Raw genomic sequence first — 23,166 nt, forward strand, 5'->3', positions numbered from 1 at the left:
CACAGGACTTCTCTCCAAAGATATGGGAGGGGGGAAGAGAAAAGGAAGATATTCGGAGAAACAAAAAACAAATCTCAGAATAAGAAAGAACTTCAGAATCTCAGATGTCCAAGCCTTATATGAGCAAGAAATCTGTCTAAAATATTCATATGTGATCAAGCAATTTCTGTTCTAATATTTTCAGTGATAGGAAGTTCATTGGCTCTCAAGGTTAGCCATCCCATTGTTGAACAGCTCTAATTATTCAGATGTTCTCCCTAATATTAAATGAAATCTTCTACAAAATAGTCTGAGTTTTGACTTCTGGGGCCAAGTAGAGCACATTTAATTATTCTTCCACATGAAAGCTCTTCAAATATCTGAAGGGAGCAATCATCAGTGCAATCAATCATCTGATTAATCAAAAGCATTTATTCAGGACTTCCTGTGTGCCAGGTACTGTATTAGGGACTGGGGATACAAAGACAAAAATGAAAGTATTTGCTCTCTGAGAGCTTATATTCTAGAGATTTCTATGTTCCTTCAACTTGCCCTTCTATGGTCTGGTGCCTTGGAGATCTGCCTACTCTGCCATATGGAGTCTATCCAATTCTGTATTATCTGTGTTACCTTTTGGCAGAAAACAAGGACAAGACAAGCCCCCTCCCACCCAGAGTAACCTGAGAGGGTCAAGGGATCCCCATTAGTGGGAGGGAAAGGGAGCAAAGTACAAGTTTACATACCAAGAGAAAGGCTCGAATGGCAGGTATCTTGTTCAGTTCCATCAGAAGTCTCAAAGCCTTCTCATGATTGCTGCAATATTCCTCATACACACAGAATTTGTCCTTCTGTAAGAAAATAGTACACTCCTGTAAGAAAGGGGGAGGTAAATCTTTGGGGGTGGTCTCTGAGTCAGAATGGACTATTCTGATTTGGGAAGATGAGAGGTTAATGGGATCCAGAGATAGAAAGGATTTAAAGATATTCTAGTTGAGACTCCTCTTCATTTTACAGAGGGGAAACTGAGGCCCAGATAGTAGCTGAGCAGAGAGGATGACAACCTCCACTTCCATATACATCTATTCATTTTTCTTCTTTTTCTATCCCATTTGAAGGGAAGAACATCAAATCCGCATCATGTAGTCATAAGAGCTTAATGATTAGCTGATAATGAGTCTGTTATTATAAAATAGAGCTATTTTATTTAACATAAATAGTATGTTAGAGAGCAAATTCAAAAATCATCTGGAAAGAAGAGAAGATACACAATCTGGAGCTGGAAATTAGAAATCGCCTATTCTAGCCTGCTAATTTTATAGATGAGAAAGAATACCCAGAGGGAGGAAGAGTTTTTCACAATGTTAGTCAATGGCAAAAGCAACATATGAACCCAAATCTTCTAATTTTTCTGGAGGCCTTAAGGAGTCCAAATACTTCAGCCTAGAGGCTTAAATGAGGACTGGTCAAATGAGGTCTAAAACACTGTAGCTACACACAGCTTAAAATTCTGAGACAAGACAGTTTTCTTTTTTCCAAGTTTCCAATGACCTTTCCTTATTGAATATTCATTATCCATTATGAATAAACAATGTGGAAAGAACTGGATTCAAATTCCAATTGACATTTACCAGCTGTGTAAGCACAGATAAATCATTTAACCTCTCTGAGCCTTCTAAAATGGCATGATGCCATTAATTGGGAACTAGCTAAACAAGTTACGGTATATGAATATGATAGAATACTACCATGTTTCCCCAATAATAAGACACTGTCTTTTTTTTTTTTTTTTTTTTGGAAAGAAAAACACCAGAGGGTTTATTTTCAGAAGAGGGCTTATGTTGTCCTGCCTCAGCTCTCCTCCACGGCACTGCTCTCAATGGCGCCAGCAAGCAAATCACTGGGGAAGAACAGGATGATGTGCTCACTGCTGCAGCTCTGATTGGATGCAGCTCAGAGCACGGCGTGCGTTTCGGGGGGGGAGGGGGGAGCGGTGCATACAGAGGGTACCGTAATGTAGCGTGTAGGGCAGGGGATCACCTTTACTACAGTAGCAATCTCAATAGGGTTTATTTTCGGGGGAGGGCTTATTTTAGAGGAATCTTACACAGTAAGGGGAGGGCTTATTTTCAGGATAGGTCTTATTATCGGGGGAACACAGTATCATGCTGTAAGAAATGATGGAGGGGGTGGTTTCAGAAAAACCTGGAAAGATTTCTATGAACTGATGCAAGTAAGGAAAACAAGGAGAATAATTTATACACAACAATAATACTGTAAAGGTAATTGACTTTAAGACTTAGAAACTGATCAACACAATGACTAAACCACAATTCCTGAGGACTCATAAAAAAACATGCTGCCCATCTCCAGATAGAGAAGTAATGGACTTCAAAGTGCAGATAGAAGCATGTTTTCTTCTCTTTCTTTCTTTTTTTGGACACAGCTAATGTGGGAATTTATTTTGCATGACTATACATATTTGTAATGGGTTGGTTCTGGGAGGGTGTTGGGGAAGAAGAGAATTCAGAAAAGAAAATAAAAGAAAATGGGGTTATTGAGGGGAAAAGTAAGAGAACAGGAAGAGGGGAGGCATTCTGGAAATGACTGTGGTATAAAAACAAAACAAAATATATTTTATACAAGTAAAATAAACAGACCAATGGATAGATGTACAATGGCACAATGTATTTCCTAGGACTGTTATGACCTGCTTGCAAAATTTAAAAAACTACAGAAACACAGGTTATCATCATGAAAAGCACATCGCATCACATATTTTTTCTCTCTCTCTCTCTTCCTCCCTCCCTCCCACTCTCTTCCTCTCTCATACACACCCACACACATACTTTTTTGGTTTAGAATATTCAAAAACAAGAGTAAGAAATGAAATATTAAAGCCGTTAACATTTATAGATGTTTGAATTAGGTACCAAGAGGTGGTAGCAACAACCAAAGGTGGAAAGATCATCAAGTGCTGGGTCCAAGAGGGCGGCCTCTGATACCAGGCTCTCCCCTAGGACCTAGGACCTGCTCCTCTAGATGCTCTTTCTGCACCCAGAAAGTACAGAACCAGCTTCACTCCTTCTCAGAGATTGGATAAGGAGTTTTCTTGTACCTCAACCTACTGCCATTTCCAAAAATGGTTCCTACTCTGCCCCACATCACAAAACCTGAGAAAATGCTCAGGCCTCAAGCCTTTTGTTCCCATCAACTCGTCTGGTAGATGGGGAAAAGGAGATGGCAGTGGGCTACCACATATGAAAGTGATATCTACTCTACCTTGTATCTGCCCTTAGTCTCAGAAAATAATGCCTCAATGCTCAATAGCAACCAAGCATCCAAGTAGGAGGGGGCTGCCCCAGATCCGGCTATTATCTTCACAATTATTAGACTGGGACCTCCATCACAGCTCCTCCAAACCCAGCAACTGGATCTGTAGTCCTCTTTACCCCTAAACCTAATCAACCTTATGTCAAGTAGTTATACCCTGTTCTAGTAAACAAGTGTGTAAAATACGACCAACTCAGCCTTCCATAAGTCAGAGATGAGGCCCCTCACCACCATTATCCTGTATTGGACCGGTGCCTCAGAAACCAAGTCTGTCACCAACACTACACCTAGGACACTCAGAACCTGAAACTAGACCGGGCTAGCTCTAGAGTCAAGTACAAGATTCTAGATGTATGTCATCCCCCACCTTCTAGGGCTGTGACAAAGAAACTGGCAGCAAGCATGATTGTTCAGGACCTCCTCAGGCCCTAATTGTCAGGTATATTATTGACCCAGATATCCCACCCAATCTTTGCTCACTTAATTCCTTGTTTTTATTTTAAACTTAAAAAATAAAGGGAAAAAGAAACAAATACTAAAACTAAAATAATACAAAATAGGAAAAGAAAAAAAACCACTGCCATGTGCACAGCAGAACATGAGAGGATTCAAAATAGATGGCAATAAATTTCCATTTCAAGAAAGTCTATATAATAAATGCTACACATTGTGTTCAGAGCTGCCTATCTTCCCTCTACTTCCTTGTAAGTTTTCTTTTGTTCTCTGCTATGCAGTTTTTACCTTGTTATTTTTCTCCTTTCCTCCCTCTTCTCCCTCATAAGACTACAATTAAGCTTGGATATATTTATAGATATATAAATATAGAAATAGATAGACATACATATATACTTACATATACATATATACATACATACATACATAATTCCTTTTTTAGTGTTTGGAGAAAGACCTATGATTCCGCTATGGTATCAGTCTGATCTGATCCACTATGGAATATCCCAAGACCCTCTGTTGCCATCAATCAATTTCTCTGTATCATCCATCTTTGGGACCCTGTCCAGTCATCAACTAACCTCTAGGTCAATCACCCTTCTTTAACCTAAATCTGAATAAAAATCTAATCTCCTTTCACCAACATATTGTGATCAAGAGTCAAGACCAAGGAGTCAAATCAGTCTGATCTCCCCTAACATGAGCATAGGCCATAAGGATGAAATGGGAAGAAAGGAAGAACCTGGAGTTGGACCTGGGCAATCCACATGCAAAACTAGCCAAGGTACAAAGTGAGAAATCAGTCACCAGATGTGGGAGATTATACATGTCTTCCAGCTACATCTGGATCTGCAAAAAACAAAGCTTTGCCTAATGACCAGTGCTCTGTAAAGAAGAACCAGGAGGCTGAAAAAAGGGCAGGATAATGGCCTATAATTTGGGAGATAACCGTGTGGGCAAGATAATAGAAAGGGAAAACAGGATGAGAGACTGATCTTGGGTCCAGATGCTGCAAGCATGGAATCCAAAGGTTAAAGTAAGGTGATTTTCAGCTTCTAAAAAATCTCACCAAGTAAGATCTATAAACTGACACCTATCACAGAGTATATTTGATGGCTCCAACTGCCTCAAAATTTCCCCTCTGGCCTAACTGAGAGCCTTAAATCCCCACCATTGGTCAGTCCTGAAAACCGCTGTGAAGAAATTCAATTACACACTCAGCCTTTATCAGCTATTAATACCTTAATACTGAATTGATCATCAAAGGAATAACCTAGTACAATAGTGAAAACAAGATCTGGGTTCAAGGCCTGACTCTGCCACTCACTTTAGACTAGTCCCTTAAACGATCAGCAGAATGAAGAGATTGGACTAAATGGTGTGAAAGGGTCTTCCATCTCTAAAATCCTGACTCCTAACTTCCCCCCTCCAAAAAAAAAAGAAAAAAATAAAGGCACTGGCCTAGTTGAGTTCTAAAGCTACTACCAGCTCTAAATCCCATTATCAATAATATATGATTAGCTGGTTTGTCCCAGAGGGGCTGGAGGCCAAGGTCCAGGGGGAGAGAAAAGGAAATAATAATGAAAGGTTTCTACCCCATTTTTAGGTACTTTACATTCATTTACTCATCACAAAGACTCTGGTGATGTATCATTATTCTAATTTTATAGAAAAGAAAACTGAGGACCAGGGGAAAGGGAAGTGATAGGTCAGAGAGTAGTAAGCAGCAGTTAGGACTTGAATTTAGCTCTCCAGAATTCTAATCCAGGTCTCCTCCCACTACAGCATGCAGTACTATACCGAAAGGGACATGTGCGAGGCCTGAGCATGGCCTAAAGTCAGGAAGACCTGTCCAAATCTGGACTCTGAGACTAATCTGGCAAGTCACTCGATCTTTTGACTCAGTTTTTCACCTGCAAAATGAGAAAAATAGCACAGTGCTTGGCACATAACTAAATTTTTATTGTTGTGGTTGTAATTATTGAGTCTAGCATAGTCTGGGAGGAAAAAGCAGTAAGTTAATAGCAGATAGACTAGAGTAGCACAAAGGATTACCTCTACCTGAAGGTAGTAATAAGGCTTGATGGAGGCAAAGAAAGGACAAGATAGCAATAAGCCTTTATTAAAGGAGTACCATGTGCCAGCTATGGGCATCAAGGTGGTGCAGTAGATAAAGCACCAACACCCTCATTTTACAGATATGGCAGCTACAGCTATGTAGCTATGTGGTACAGGGCCTGGGGTCAGAAAGCGTCATCTTCCTAAGTTCATATCCAGCCTCAGACACTTGCTAGCTATGTGACCCTGGTGAAGCCACTTCACCCTGTTTGCCTCATTTTCCTCATCTGTAAAATGAGCTGGAGAAGGAAATGGCAAACCAGTCTGGTGTCTTTGCCAAGAAAACCCTAATAGGGTCACAAAGAGCTTGACACGATTGAAACAACTAAACAACAACACCATGATGCCACCTTGAATGCTGATCCTGACAATACACAAGCTAGAGAGGAAGGAAAATGACAAGTCGGCTCAACAAAACAGCAAAATGTGCCAGGCCCTCTGCTAAGCATTGGGAACACAAATACAAAAGGAAACTCAATCCCTGTCCTCAGGGAGCTTACATTCTAACTGAGAATGCTAATACACAAAAAGGAGCTTGAAAAAAAGGAAGGGGGGTACAGAATGGTGGGACTTAAAGGAAAAGCCAAACTACCTTCAAAACCTAAGGCAAGACCTCCTCCTCTGATAGCCACTCCCCCAAAGGCCCAAGTAGGTTGCTAACTCAAATAGCAGCCATTATTTTTGAAGAGTCCCTGAAATCAGAAGACATGTACCTTACCCTCTCTGCCCCCTACCCCACCCCACCACCTGACACCTGGCCTTCTGTCCACTTGCTCCTCTGGAAACTGTGAGCCCCCCAAAGAAGGCAAGATAAGTGCAAAATAAGAGCTGTTTCCTAGTCCTTGCCCTAGCAGAAGCAGCAACACACACACACACACACACACACACAGTAATCCAGGAGGAGAGGAAGGCGTTCCACAGGAGGCTGAGGGACTGGGGGAAAGAAAGGGAAGGCACTCCTAGATCTCTTCAGAATGGCTTTGAAAATAAACACAGTGGGACAGTGAATCGAAAGAACACTGGCCTCAGACAATTACTAGCTGTGTGACCCCAAGGAAGTCACTTAACCCCAACAGCCTCACCAAAGGAAAACACCCACAGTGAAATGCCCTTTATCTAAATGTGAGACTCTAGCCAAGTCCTTTCCCCTCTCTCGTTTGTTTGGTTTTTTTATCTATAAAATGAGGAGTATCTCTCTAAGGGTCACCTTCCAACTCTCACATTCTGTTATGACATTGCTAACACAGAACCTCTGAGCTTTGCTGTTCTTTGTTCTTTCATTTCTAACATTCCTATTGGTCCAAAAGTGTCAGAACCAGCTCTGACATCTCAAGTTTTAAGGTCTCTTTCAGCTCTAACAGTCGAAGTTCCAATGTTCCTTCCAGTTCTGACATCCTATGAAGTAATATTTCTTCCACTTCAGGACTTGGGATAGTAGAAAGTTATGTTTATCACCTCTGCTAAACCCAACCCAACACAATAATTATGCACATTCTGCTGCTCTTTTACTAAGTATTCTCCAACTGTTTTCCATGCACAAGACCCCCACAAATATGAAAACTATGCTCTCGATGGCTGAGTGTCTCAAGTGTTTAATTTCCTCCCTGGAACCCTGGAGGAGTCTTTGTTGTTTTCTCTTTTTTTCCCTCATGAGGAAACTAGCAGTTATATAATGACAGATGTTGGTCATGGGGGTTGGGAAAGGAGGCTGGGTCTAAAAAAAATAAAAATAAAAAAGAAGGGAGATGAGCAGAAGATGCTGCAGCTGCTGATGAGGGACAGCTGTGGGGAAGAGGGAGGCCTGGTCTTGCTCAGGACATGAAGGGCTTGGTACAGACATATTCAGAAGCAGCTGCCATAGCACAGGACACACAGAATCTAGAGGAATAGAGGCCCCCTTTTATCCACTCCCTCCTCTTTCTCTACACACTAGACCACCCTCACAGATTATGGGCTAGTCTCTGGATGTTACTCATGCAGACACAACTAAACAGTTATGGACTCCTTCCTTGGAGGGTCCATGTGGATGTAGTTTGTCTCTCCTATCTTTGGGCCTCTGCACCAACCCCACCTCAAGGGATCTCCTCCCTCACGCTGCCCCAGTGCCTCTCCCATCCTCCACTCCTCTCAATATCTTCCATCAATTCATCTCTATGACTTTGCCCAAGCTAACCCAGCAAAATGGATGCAGTATTCAAAGCAGGAAAAATAATGACACCTTGTAACTTTGGGCAAATTAGTCCTCCTCTCTGGACCTGCTTCAACATCTATAAAATGAGACAGTTGGAATTAGCTGGTACCTAAGCTGCTATTCAGTCCTGAAATTGTTTCTCTGAGAAGGAAGAGATGGAGGAAACTAAGAATAAACCTTGAATCTTTGACTCTACTCTCCGTTCTCCCTGTGGATGCCCCAGGATGATATTCCTGACAGACTGAGGGAAGATTAAGGGATGCATCAAGAGACACAAGGAGCAGAACAGAGAAGTCTGATGGGCAAATGAAGTCTCAGGAAGACCACTTGACTGTGTGGTCAAGGCATCAAAGAGCTGACTGAAGCAAATGCCTTTTCTCTAGCTAATGCACTGATCTGACTTGACAAGTTGCCTATGAAGGGATTCAGGAAAGGATTCAGGGCACTAAGGAAAGGCCCAAGGGCCATTATCATGCCTAATGTTTCCAGGCTCCAGCAAAAGGTAATTCAGCAAGCCAACAGGGATCATCAGAGCTGAAAGGATCAAACTGGAAGAGACTTTTGAACACAGAATTTTCTAAACTGGAAAGGACCTTCTAATAAGGAATGTCAAAACTGGAAGGGCACAGGATGTCAAAGCTGGGAGGGACCAGGAGGATTACAGAGATCAAGCAGTGGATTTGGAAAAGCTTTCAAATTGCAGTTCTGATATATTACCTAGCTTTGGGCAAGTAAAATAACTTCTCCAAGTCTCCAACTCTCATTAAAATGTACTCCCACTCCATCAATTTCATTATCTATAAAATTGAGGGAGAGGCTATTGAACAAGATCAGAAGTGTTTCACCAGAAAAACTCCCCAAGAGTACCTAAAGAAGATTAAAATATAATTGGGAATTTAAAAAATAAATAAAAATATAACACGATACAGATAATGTTAATTTGAGGTTTTCTAAGTCAATTTGTGGCCAGCAGGTAACCACTGATATATAAGTTTGACACCACTGAGTTAGATGACCTCTAAGGTCCTTTATAATTCTAAATTCATGATCCGAACTCCGCTTGATCAATTAACCAACATATATTTAAAGTGCCTACGATGCACCAGGCACTGTACTATACAATGAGGATACAGAGACAAAAATGAAATTGTCCTTGCCCTCAAACAGGTTGCATTCTATAAGGACAGACAACTTATACACCCAGAAGCACGTATGAAATAAATACAATATATACAATTCCAATCATTCTCCTAAACTCCAGTACCACATTGCCAGCTACTTTGGGCAATCTCAAACAAAATACTCCCATAAGTATCTCCTACAGAACTCACCTCTTCCATATCCACAAAGGAAACCATAATCTTTCCCCAAAAACATTTCCCCCTTGCAAACTAACTTAGTAATAAGTTAAGGACATTATCACCTTCCCAGTTTGCATCCATACTTCCGATCATGGCATCAACTTTCAACTCCTTACCCTCACCCCAAATATAGAAGCTGTTGCCAAGCCTTGTTTCTATCTTCACTCCCTCACATAGCTAGCTCTCCTCTCCCCTCCCCTCCTCTCAACTACAACAGCTACCACCCTGAACAGAGTCCTTCATCAGCTGGGATTAATACAACCTGTCTCCCTGCCTCAAGCTTCACCTCCTGCACTTGACTGCCAAAGTGATTTTTCTGAAGTGTAGGTCTGACCAGGTTACCTTTCCAAACACTCAATGACTCCCTGTGATCTCCAGAATCCTCTGTTTAGCATTTAAAGCTTTTCATAACCTGAGGGCCCCTACCTAACTTTCCAGTCTGCTATTCAAACAGCACTGGCCTATTTGCTGTTCTTCAAACATGAAACTCCATTTCCATCCCTGATCCCCTGTCCTGGCTATCCCCCATGTCTGAAATGCCCTCCTTCTTCAACTGCAACTCTTAGCCTCTTTCCAGACTCAGCTCAAATCCTACTTTGTGCAGGTTTTTCTTAGTCCTCTCATCTGCTGGTGCCTTCCCTTCTCACAATGACTTCCATCTATCCTGTATATATCTTATATATACCTATTCCTTTGTATGTTCTCTCATACACCAGAATGTGAATTCTTTAAACAGAGTACGCTGTTTTTGTACATTTCTGTACAAGGGGCAACCTGTGGAAAGGAATGGAAATAAGATGTTATATGTAAGGAAAATTTAGAATTAATGTAGAATAAGGTCAGAGACAATTAAAGAAAGAAGTGATAACGGCTTAGGGTGGTGGCTATGGGAATAGAGAGAAGGGAACAGAGTTTTTGTGTTGGTGAGACTGGCAAGTCTTGGCAAATGATTGAAGAAGCAAGGAACTGGGAATAAGTTTCCATTTGACTTCTCTTGCTCCCTGAGGGCAGTGACCATGTCTGTACTGTTCCTTAGAGATAGGGCACTACAAGTCTTTGTTTGACAATATGATCCCAGGGAGTCAACCCAGGAAGCTGGCACTCAGTAAAGTACCTTTGGAGAAAGAGAGCAGGTTCTCTGCATACAAGGGAAAAGGGTAGACTTTCTAAAAATACATCTTTGCTGAGTTAGACTTGAGGCCCCTTCTATTGTTCCAGTCTCTAGGCTGGGAATGGATCGCCTACTCTGCCCCCCTTTTCCAGACCTTTACAATCCCTAAGAAAACATAAGACCTGCTTGCCTGCCCTTGGGGAAGAAGAAAAGGGCAGCTGAGCTTGGGGAGGGAGGAATGTAGGAAGGAAGCCATAAGCCACCCAGTCATTTAACTTTACTCACAAATTTTAAGAATACATTTCCAAGTTCATGTTGAGACTGAGGCTCAGGTTGTAAACAAAACTCCAAGGCATTCAGGAATTCCTTATGAACCTCCAAGATATCTTCGATGTTGGAAAAGAGAATCTGCAGGGAAACAGAAAGTTCATATTAGTTGAGGTCAAAAAGAGTAGAGTTTCAAATACAAATAAATTCCCAAATATTTCCTGAGCCTCTTGCCCAAGATCACAGGTACTAAGCAATAGAACCACTTCTAACTCCAGACCCTGGTCTCAAATTCAAATGGTTCTGAATAAAAAGCAAGAGTGATTGAATCAGTATGAATCTGAGCAAACTACAGCATCCCTGGAAAACTAATTTCCTCCTCTTTTTTTTTTTAAAGTAAGGAGGTTGAACTAAGTAAAAAGTTTAGACAAGTCTTGGCTCTAGCCCTCATGGACCTTACTGTCTGGGTAAGGAAAAAAAAGCATAAACCTAGATACCTAAAAGATGCAACATTATAATGAGAAAAGTGCAAAACAAGACAATGAGGTGGGTAAGGTAAAGAAAGCATCTAAGCTGGACTTTAAATGATAGGTGGGGACAACACTAAAAAGGGACAGGGAAAAAAGGATACTTGAGGCATAAGGAACAATCTGAGTAAGGGAATGAGCACAAAGTATTGGGGGGGGGGGCATAGTGCAGAATGATACAGTTTGGTTAAAGTGTGAAGGCTCATGGAGGGCAATAATATGTGATTAATCTGGAAAAGTAAGAGGGTGTCTCAACACCATGGTGGTCAAACTGGGGAGGGCCTGAATTCGATATTGAAGATAAGCAACTGGTTTTTATTAGAGAAGTACATGACAAAATCATCCATAAGAAACATTATTCCAGCAGCAGTAGAAAACATGAATTAGAAGGGTGAGAAGCAGGGAGACCTATAAAAGGTTATAACAGTACAGGGAGAAATAACTATGGTCTGTTCTAGGGTGTTTTGTGTAGGAATAGACACAAGATGAGAGAAGAAAGATGTTGGATGGTGGAAGCTACAGAACTTGGTAATTAACTGAATATATGAGAGGTAAGGAAGAAGAAAGGGTTAATGATAGCACTGAACCCCTTCATCAGTAAAGTAAGTTTCATGACCTCTCCCCTGGCCCTGGCCAACATTCAGCCTAGGTACGTGACCTCCCCCTTCTGGAACATAAGCTTCTTGATGGCAGGGACTCTTTTTGCTAAACATAGTGCTTATCACATATTAAGCACTTAGTAAATGCGTTTTTGCTTATTCATTTGTTCCTTCAGCACAATCTAAGTGGAATTCAGAAGACAGGTCAGGGTTAAAATTGTAGATCTAGGAATCCTGCATTGAAATGGTCCTTAAAAGGGGGGGGGGGGGGGGGGGGGGGGGGGGTGTTGCACAAATGAGAAGCCAGAAAAGGGAAAATGGGGGATAAGGAGAAACAGAGAGAAAAAGTAAAGAGAGGAAAAAAAAACACAGAAAATCAGAGACATAGAAAGAGAAAAAAAAAGAAAAATGAAGAACCAGGAAAGGAAACAGAAGGAATTCTAACAGAGGCGAGCATACAGGAGATTATAACTGAATCCTCTCTGTCCCCACAGCCACCACCCTAGGTCAGACTTTCATTACCACCCTTCCTAGTCTCCTCCTTCCAAAGGCTTACTAACCATTTCTCCCTTCCTCCATTCTCACCCCAGAACAAACTATCCTTCATTTATACCAGATGAATTTTCCTTATCCAAAGATCTGGTCATGTCAATCCTCTCTACTTAAAACCCTTAAACTTTTTCACTATGTTATAAAGAAAGTTCAAACTCCTTAGCGTGACATGACATGTTCCCACACAACCCAGCTCTCACACTCATCTCCCCCTCCTCTCGCTCTATGCCCCTACAACTGCCTGCCATCCCCACATGTTGCCTATGCTTTGCTATCTGCAACGCCTTGCTCATTTATTCTCTAGGCCTGGAATGTCCACCCTTTATAGCATATAACATAGCATTTGAACTCAAGGCTTTCTGTCCCCAAATTAGCAATAACCATTCCTCCCTGAAATCTCACCCAGCTCTTTGTGGTGAACCAGAGTGATATAGTGGAAAATACCATATTGAAGACTTACTATCCACTAGTTGTCATTAACCTTTATAAACCAAATTTAGAACTTGGAATTTTTAAAAATGAATGTTTAAAATTGAATTTACATGTAATTGGGAAAATAAAATATCATTCATTTAAAAATGAACTTCATGGGGTGGCTAGGTACGCAGTAAATAGAGCACTAGCCCTAGAGTCAGGAGAACCTGAGTTCAAATCCAGCCTCAGACACTTAACACTTACTAGCCATGTGACATTGGGCAAGTCACTTAACCACAATTGCCCTGCCTTCTCCCCTCCAAAAAGCGAAAAAAAAAAAAAGACCTCAGTTTCCTCATCTGGAAAATAACATACTATCTTACGATAGGATTTTTTTTAAAGAATTTTCTAAACTTGAAAGTGTTACAAAAAAAGAACTTTAGTTGATCTTGTGTTGTTCTGTTTTATTTATGTGCATTTCTATCATAGCTCCCTACTATACTGTAAGCTCTGTGAAGACAAAGATTGAATTTAGCTAAACTTTGTATCTCCCCCAGCACTTAGTACAGTACTCACGAGATACTTAATAAGCATGCTGACAGAAAGAATTATGTGAAGTGATGCAAAAAGAAGCAGAGCCCAGAGAACAACATGCAAGTGCCTCTGACACTGAGAAAGGAGAAATAAGGGAGCAGAAGAGGGAAAAAGAAAGAAACTCAATGCTGTGTAACTTTCATAATCAAGCTTGGGCCTAAAAACAAAGAGAAAATGTCCCTCCCTGCCTTCTTGGCAGAAGTGGGGAAATATGGATATGGAACATGGCATGTATTGTCAAGAGTTAGTAGATTTAACAACTAATTTCACAGGACTGCTTCCCACCTCTCTTCGTAACAAAAGATGGCTCTCTGTAGACAAGAGACATTTATTCTGACATACAGGAGACATAAGAACAGAAGAGATCAACAAAAAAATTTTATTAAAAAATTTTATTTAAATGCTGATACATTTAAATGAACTGGAATCATTCACTCTAGATCTCCTGAGAAAGGAACTCGAGGCTAGAGCTCAAAATTAATGCAAACCAGGGGTCAGGCAGGAGCTGGGAAAAAAACCTTTTGGCTTCCCTCATCTAGCTCAGAGCTGGATACTACTCCATCCCCCAAGGAGGCAGGGGCAAAATCCAAGCTGCCTTCTGTCCACACGGAGGGATTATTGATTCCTTCCAGAAACTCCACAGGTCAAAGCCCCTGAGGATGGACTGAGGCCTGGATATTCATCTGTCCCATCACTCATGTGCACACAAGCACATACTCACAAAGCAGTTAGAGAGATAAGCCAGACACAGACTCTGACTCCACATGAAGACATGATGGCAGTGGAGGCTGTACCTTCCAGGGTTTTTTGTTTGTTTGGGAGCTGGAGGGAAGAATCTTGGCCTAAAAGAGGCAGTGTCTTAGAACAGATACTTAGGAGAATTGGGCTGTAATGACTAGCACTTAATTCACAGGTTAACAGACTTAGAGCTGAGGAGAGAGGATGTGTCAACCACATGACCCTCAGTTTGCATGAGGCCATCAAACCATGGCCCAGGCAAATTAAAATGTAACTAGATGATATTTAACAAAATAAATAAAAACACAAGACAACATAAATTGTGTCAATGTGTGGTTTTCTAAGCCAATATGAGCCTGCAAAGGTGGTAGCCCCCCATTCTATTTTAGTTTGACACCTTGGATCTAGGTTAACCTCATTTTACAGACAAGGAAACCAAAACACAGAGAGAAGTGACTGGCCAAGTGTCACTACAACTGATAAAGTAGCAAAATCACCATTTGAAACCAGGTTTTCCAACTACAAACTGTGTGTACTCCCTTTGTTTACTTGATGCACCACAGATGGGAGAATATTGCGGTTCAGACCAGACCAATGAGGGCCACAAAGTAAATGTGGGAGGGAAGAAAGAAGAGATGAGGGTGATGATGGACAGACATGGGTGTTCATAAGGTAGGACGCTAAGCAGAAGTTGGAAGGGCTCCTTCAGGTGGCACGGAGACCTCAGTCCATCCCTGACTTATTACTTCAACCTCCACCCCTCATGAGGAAGCAGGCTAAAAGCATTCCTGCCTCCCTCCTGTCTCAGCACCCACTATTCTCCCTGTCCAGGACCCAGACATACAAACCTTGACATTCTCCTCAGTAATGCACTTGTCTGCTGAATCAGCCACATTCTGCCGGATGCGATGCAAAAAAGCCTAAGGGATGAGAGAAAAGAAACAATTAGCCCTCAAATGTTCACACTTGCCTAACTTGGTTGCTCTTTTCTAGGCAAGAGTAACTGTGCATGAGCCAACAAGGCCATGGAAGAACCAGGCCATAAGACTGGACCTTTCTGTAAAACCTGGTTGTCATCCTGGTGTTTGTATTGATTCAAACTTCTTTCCTATCCCTGACAATCTGTCTGATATGGCAGAATGTCCCAATATTCCTTAACAGGACTCAAAGTCAGAAAGTAACCACTTCTCACCCCAAGTCACCCCCAAATGTATGCACTAAGGTGTATTAAGCTCACTGCTTAAGTCATTGCAAAGGGACAGAGCCTAATGATGCTTATCTTGCAGAGCCCTGGTGAATCTTTCAACTAGATCATAGGGAGGTAATTTATTTCTCCTCTGGGACACCTCCAGACCCTCCCCTCTGGCTAGGAGGGAGCCAGCTGTTCCTAATTCTACCCCAAGGGAGCCAGGGAGAGCTGAGGTAGACAGAAAGATAACTTGATGAATGGGACCACAACAGAGAAAGCCCACTCCCAAGGCCAGTTAAGGCACCCCAGGACTGTGGTTCAGAAAATGCTAACTCCTTTAGTTTCTGGAAGGTGAAGAGGGATGAGCTGGGTAATGCAGTGATAAGGAAGAAGACAAGTATTTACCAAGTACCTACTATGCACTGGGCACTATGCTAAATGTCTTACAAACATTATCTCCTTTGATCCTCACTAGAATTTTGGGAGGTAAGCACTACTACTATCTCCATTTTACAGTTGAAACTAAGGCAGACAGGGGTTAAGTGATCTGCCAGGGGTCACAGAGTCTTACTGACTCCAGGTCCAGAGTCCTAGTCATTGTCTCAAAGGAGGAACTCTGGAGGAAGAGAAAGAGGAAAAGAGACAAGGAGGAGTTTGCCTTAGGATGGAAAATAAGTGTTGACTACAAAAGAAGCATGGTGTAGTAGAAATATCAGTTAACTGGGAGATGGAAACCTGGACTCTCTTGCCACTGATTAGCTGATTATCCTTGGGAAAGTCGTTAACCCTTACTGGGTTCCAGTTTTTTACAAAATTGTCCTTCTAGCTGTAAAAGCCTTATAATCTCAGTTGTGGGCTAACAGGAATAATTGTGGTATGTAATTATTATGTGTGGGGTGGAGAGAAAGAAAAGAGGAGAAAGGGGGAAGGAAAGAGAGAGGCAGGAAGAAGGAAAGAGAGAGGTACAGAGAACACTGGATTTGCAATCAGCTGATCTGAGCTTGAATCCAGGTTCATCCACTTCCTAGCTTTGTGCCTAAGGCCAAACCACCTAACCAGGCTTGAATCCCAGCTCTGCTACAACTATGTGACCTTAGGAAAGTAACTTAAACTCTGGTCTCAGTTCCTCCTCTATAAAATGAGGGGACTGGATTAGATGGTCTCTGTGGTCTTTTCAAGCTCTAAAACTGAAAGGTTATGTCTTATCTGTGCTGGGTTCTTCCTTTGGCAGATAATACTTGCACTGTGCACCTACCTAACAGAGTTGTTGCAAAAGCAAATAAAATAATGTATGCAAACCCCTTTGTAAGCCAGAAAGCACTGTATAAATGCCAGCTATCATTATTAATATTATTTTAATTGATGGGCACAATCAGCAGCTTGAAGGCTGCTGACTAAAATTTACCGGCATTTTAGTCACCATGCGTGTCATATCTAATAATAGCAACAGGCCCATAGCGAGCTGTGCAGATCGCATTAGCTGGCACAGTCAATTCCATCAGAGAGCTGAGCCCATGTGTTAATTTAAAAACCAGCTTCTCTCCTGACGCCTGTCTGGGGAGATCACTGCATGTCAGAGGGAGGAAGGGAGACAAAGAGAGACTCTCACTGAAAGAGAACAGCAGGGAGAAGGAACAAGGAGGGAATGGGAGGGAGGAAGAGAGAGAGGGGGAGAAAGGAGAGGGAGGGAAGGAAAGAGAGAGGGAAGAAGGGAAAGGGAGGGAGAGAGAAGAGGGGAGAAAGGGTGAAGGCAGAGAGAAAGGAAAGTAGGGAGAGAGGGAGGGAGAGGAAGGGGAGGGGGAAGGGGAAGGAAGGGGGGAAGGGAGAGAGAAAGGAAGAGAGAAGGGGAGGGGAAGAGTGGAGTAACATGGTTTCCCAGACAAGTTGTCAAATCTGTTCCAATGTCTTTGCAGGTTTTCTATGGCTATCAAGGAGAGCCCCTCAGCTGTCACTGCTCATTGTCACGGTCATTAAGAGATGGTTTGGGGGCCCTGAATTCCTGGCAAATGATTTTCAGAACCATGAGATTGGCTGGGAACATTCCCAGGTAATAGAAATGGTAAAGGCATCAGCTCCTTTCAGATTTTCTCCACCCCCTAGCCCTGGACAAAACTGAAGTTAGGAAAAAAAGGAAGCTGCTCTTAGGACCCTGCTCCTTACTGGATAAAAGTAGCAATCTATCAATTAAGCACCTGTTGTGTACCAGGCACTGTGCATGCAGGAGGCATCCAAAGCTCTGCTGTCCAGCTAAAGGCCACATTCACAAACCTGGTCAATGTTAAGATTAATCAAGGAACCAGAGTACTTAGGGAAGAGAAGAGAGAAACTGGGAAGATAAAAATCTGAGCTCTGCTCCCATCTCTTTCACAGTTTGCTATGTGACTGAGGGATCTGGTCCTCAATTTCCACTGGAAAGCTAACAACAATGGAAGAGGAAGTTGGACAAAAAGAATTCTAAAATCCTTTCAAATGCCAACATTCTGAGGTCTATGTTCTAAGGTCCCTCATGATTTTAACATTCTATGTCCTCTGTTGTGAGAGACATAATAGGAAGTGGAGAGCACTAAATGTCCTAGGTCTGCTGTGCAACATTGGGCAAGTCACTTAACCTCTCTGGGACTCTGCAAAATGAGGGAGTTTGACCTAAATGATCTCAAAGGTTCCTTTCATGTCTAAATCCTACCATTCCATGATTCATCTATTCCACATAAATTCCTTCCAACTCTGACATTCTACATTTTGAAGAACATCTTCCATCACTCGAATTCTATATTGCATGTTCTGTAATCTCTTACAGTCTATGACATGAGATGCTTTTCAGTATTCAAATGCTATGTTATGTTTTATGGTCTTTCTATGATCTGAGGTGCTAAAAGCACTTCCAGTTTCAACATTCTCAGTTCTATTCCCCTCCAGTTCTGCAATTCTATGTGCTAAGAAGGTACCTTTCTAAATCAACTATTCTATAGTCTAAAGATAATTCCACCTCTATCACTGGTTTAAAATTCTAAGGCTTCAAAACAATCCTACGGGTGAGTAATACCAATGCTGATGAGGATCTTTGGTAGTGAAAGCTTGGGGGGGAAGGGGAAGAAGAATATTAAGGAAACTGGCCATGCTTAAACTGTTTGTCAACACTAAACCAGAGCTGGCTAAGGGGCACAAAGGGACAGGAAATTGTGTAACCCACTTGCTGTCCTAGATTCTGGTTTCCTGTCCCCATTTTCCAAAATTGGTTGTGGGGCTCTGCACATCCCAGGGCTCTTGCCTGCCCCTTCCAAGGCAATTGTGAGGAGACAATGGGTAGCCCAGATTGCCAGCTGTGGGCTCTGCAAGAAGAGGCAGCCAGAGTCACCTCCAAGCATTCTGTTAGCCAACACCAGATTGCTTTTTTGTAAAGGTCTATCAGCTGTGGCCCACACCCTGCAGTGTAAGTTAATAGGAAAGTGCTCAGTCCCACTCCTACTCCAACACCTGGTGCTGATGCTCCTGAAGGAGGCTAGACAGGGACCTATCAACCACCACAGCAGCTCTCACCTCTGCTAAACCTCCTTACTTCACAGATGGAGTAACTGAGGCCCAGAAGGAAGAACAGACTTTACCAAGGTCACAAAACTATTGTTTCCCTTCCCTCTGGCAGCTCAATGTCTTGACATCTTACTCATCTCTTTATGGTTCTATTCACACATCACCTTTCTCCATGAAGCCTTCTCTGCCCTTACCCTTACTGAAAAGTGATCTCTCCCTTGTGACCTCATAGCATTTGCAATCTAAATTTCATCATATTTACCCACCTACTAAGCAGTAAGCTGCTTACAGAAAGTCAGTGAATGCCACTTACTTTTATAAATCTCCCTTAGCACTGTACTCATGTGAGGCAGTCATCAGTCAAGAAGCATTCATTAAAGGGCCTACTACAGCCAGGTGAGAAAATTGGTAGACATAAATATATAAATATATGAATCAACAAGCACTGCTTACTATGTTCCAAGTGCTAAGAATACAAAGAAAGACAAAAACAGCCCCTGCCCTTAAGAAGCTGACGTTCTAATAGGGTAAAGAGTACGTAAATAATTGAATATTCCATAAAAGTAAATGGAAGTAGCCTTAGAGGAGAAGGCTCCAGCACCTAGGGATGTCCCACAGAAAAGGAATATCTCACTAACATTTCTGTAGCATTTTAAGACTTAAATGCTGCCCCCCATAATCCCAAGACTCTATAGTAAAATAACTAGTAGTGCAAGTAATGAGAATAAGAACTGTACAGAAGTGGGCAAAACTCATCTGCTGGAGTTAATGGGCCCAATGGATTTCCCATGAGACGCCCCCTACAGCACCACTACACAGAATGCTGCACACACACTCACCACACATACACCACAACAGGCTATACAGAATGGATAGTACCACACCTTCCCTCACTGGTGAGTCCTTCCCACAATCTCCATCCTCCAGACCTAGTCAGTGTTTCCCCTCCTCCTCTTAAGCTCCCTTTTGTTGTCTTCCCTCTTGCTATCTTAGAATACAAGCTCCTTGGGGGCAGACTGTCTTTTTTGTTTAGCACAGTGCCTGGCACATAGTAAGGGCTCCATAAATGCTTGGTGACTAAGGGCCAACCCACCAAGCTCTAGAAACTCAGCCCTTCCATTAAAGCGTATCTCAAAACCCACCTAATCCAATCTAAACGCCTATGACTGCCAAGCACAATGCTAACCACTGGGGCTACAATTAACAAAAAAGATAGTTCCTGATGTCCATGACCACGTCCAAAAATCCTTTCTACCTTCTGTCGTGGTTCAGTCATGAGCAACACATTCCAGTAATGCTGTGTCCAACTCTCCATGACCCACTTGGGGTTTTCTTTTGTATGTGTTTTTGTTATTTTTCAGTTACTTCAGTCATGTCTGACTATCCGTGACCCCATTTGGGGTTTTCTTGGCAAAAATACTGGAATGATTTGTCATTTCTTTCTCCAGCTCATTTTACATATATGGCAAATAGGGTTAAGTGACACAGCTGTTACTTAAGTGACACAGTGTCTGAAGCCAGATTTGAACTCATGAAGATGGGTCTTCCTGACTCTAGGCCTCACTATACCACCTTCATCCTACCTAAGGGAAATTGACGGATTTGCTTAGCATTGCACAAGATCATAATGAAAACCCAGGTATTTTTACTCCAAACCTAGTGCTCTTTCCGCTATACACTACAGACGCCTCTCCTGATTTAGGGTTATCAGAAAATCCTATTTAGAGGAATGTCTGTCCCATGCCACCACCACACACCCACACACCCTCCTCCTTCCATTTTAGGCTCTACCACTTATAAGTTCATTTGATGATGGACAAATCACCTCACTTTCCTTCAGTTTCTCCCTCTGTCAAATGGGTATAGTAATACAACCTTACCTGTTATTGTGCATATTGTAGGTATGAAAGCCAATTGTAAAAACTAAAAGAGTTAAATAAAGCATGTAAAGTATTTTCTGATCAATTCAATGCAATTCATTACATATTTATCCAAATACCTATTTTGTGCTAGGAAATACAAAGATGGAAGTAGACCCAGTTCTTGACCCCAAAGATGAGGGAGTTTATTAAAAGAAACCCAACTTGCACAAATACAAGAATAATACAAGTTAGAATAAAATGGAGGCAAGGGAGAAACCCAGGTTTCTCCTGTTACAGAGAAGTTAGGTGATGTGCATTGGATACAGCTCCAAGCCTGAAGTCAGGAAAAGCTGAGTTCAGATCATCCAGTGTCTTCTGACACCGGACGCTTTGATCACTTTAATCACTATCTGCCTCAGTTTCTTTCTCTGTAAGATGGGGACTATAAAGGTACTTATTCCCCAAGGTTAGCATGAGAATAAAATGAAATCGTATTTGTTATGCACTTTGCAAACATTAAAGCACGATATGTTACCTGCAACATTAGAAAGATTAACTCTGAAGAGAGCACCTTTATTTGGAGAGATCAGAGAAGGCAGCATGTGAGCTGAAAAGGAAAAAGGGGAGAAAGCAAAAAAGAGGCAAAGATGAAGTGAGTACATCCCAGGTAGGATGGAAAACTTTTAAGCTAGTGAGGTTAACTATAATTCCTGGGAAAAATTCTAGAATTTATTTTTTAAAGGGACAGGTATAGAAACGGAAATAGAGATAATAAGAGAAGGTCAGACCAGACTAACCTCATTTCCTTTTCTGACAAGAGAACATTGCAGATACAGTAGATATAATTTACCTAGATTTCAGCAAAAATTCTGACAAAATCTCTCATGCCATCCTCAATGACAGGCTAAAGATGTGAGCCAGTAAACCTTAAAAGAAGTATCTAGTTGACTGTTAATATGAACTGTCCCTTCTCCTAGATTGCTTGAAATGTTTACCAATGACTCAGATAAAGGCAAGCTTATAAAATCTGTAGAAAACACAAAGCTGGAAGAAATACCTATAACAATGACAGTCAAAATCCAAAAATACTTCCATTCACTAAGATGGGCACCTAGGTGGTACAGTATAGTACCAAGCCTGGAGTCAGAAAGATCTGAGTTTAAATCCAGTTTCAGACACTTTACTAGACTAAAACACATTGTGTGTGCCTGAACAACATGACTACGGTGAGGGGCTGAAGCTAAAGTCCTACACTTGAACTAGAAAAAAAAAATCAATTTTGTGAGTACAAGTGGGAGAGTGATGGCTAAAAAGCAGTTGGGTTTTTTTTTTCTGGAGAAGATTTATGGGTCTTAGCGGACTCTAAGTTTGGTATGACAACCAAAGAAAGCTGATGCAGTCTCGCAGATCTGGTCTTCTATGTGATCTTTTACAAGAGAGGCACAATGACCAGAACACGGAAGGTTCTGGTCCCATTGTATTCTCTTCATCGGACTAAATCTAGTATATTACATCATGTTCAGTTCTGGCACCACATTTTAAGGAAAACATTGTAAAGATAGAAAAGGTGAAAGGCAAGTAGGATCTTGAGAAGCTGGATAACATGATAGTCAGCTGAAAAAAAATAGGGATGTTAAGCCTAGAAAAGCCTTCTAGGAGACATCGTAACTCACATCAAGCATTTGAAGGACATCATGTTGACAGCTCAATTCTCCCTGGCCTCTGCAGGCAGAATTAAAAGCAATGTGTGTAAGTTTCAGAGAGGCAGCATTCGACTAGAGGGACCACCAACTTCTCACTCTCCTTCCCCACCCACATCCAAACAATTACCTGTGGTACATCACTCAGGGCCTGCTAGCACAGGCCTGCACAGTATATGGCCCACAGGGCAGCCAGATGAGTTCAGGTACCACGGGTTACAAAAATCTCCCAAAATCCTTTGGCCTGTCCTATGTTGTACAGGCCTGCACTAGTAGATGGTAGCATACAGAGGTGGTGAGGACCATGAAAAGTCTTCAGGAGAAGGAAGGATTTTAGCTGAGTCTTGAGATAAGCCAAAGAAAGAAGGAACAGTAAGGAGTCAGTTGTCACTGGATTGTAGGGTCCATGTTTCATAAAAGTCTGAGGGTGGGAGGAGGGAGAGAAGAGGTTATGAAGGTCTTTGAACCAGAGGATTTTTGTATTTGATCCTGGGGGTGATAGTTAGCCAATGGAGTTTACAGGGTAGAGGTGGAACATGGTCAGCTTTAGGGAAATCACTCTGATGGCTAAATGGAGGATAGGCTAGAGTGGGAAGAGACTTAAGGCAAGCAGATCCACTAGCAGGCTATTGCAATAGTAGATATTGTTTGGT

The 23,166-nt window shown here is 41.9% G+C and overlaps 1 protein-coding gene across 1 annotated transcript in view; it reads right to left on the reverse strand.

Annotated features, from left to right (window-relative positions):
- Window positions 1–23,166, reverse strand: part of PREX1 (phosphatidylinositol-3,4,5-trisphosphate dependent Rac exchange factor 1) — a 245,713-nt gene that overhangs the window by 131,430 nt on the left and 91,117 nt on the right. The window contains exons 2-4 of the mRNA XM_069072366.1: window positions 15,083–15,154; window positions 10,829–10,951; window positions 723–827 (exon numbers count right to left, since the gene is read on the reverse strand). Coding sequence (XP_068928467.1) covers window positions 723–827; window positions 10,829–10,951; window positions 15,083–15,154 — 300 coding nt within the window. The remainder of the gene's footprint in view (window positions 1–722; window positions 828–10,828; window positions 10,952–15,082; window positions 15,155–23,166) is intronic.

Source organism: Petaurus breviceps, unplaced genomic scaffold, assembly GCF_028583685.1.
Source record: "Petaurus breviceps papuanus isolate PSGF00001 unplaced genomic scaffold, PetGlider_PUasm1.0 90847, whole genome shotgun sequence".
NCBI lineage: Eukaryota > Metazoa > Chordata > Mammalia > Diprotodontia > Petauridae > Petaurus > Petaurus breviceps.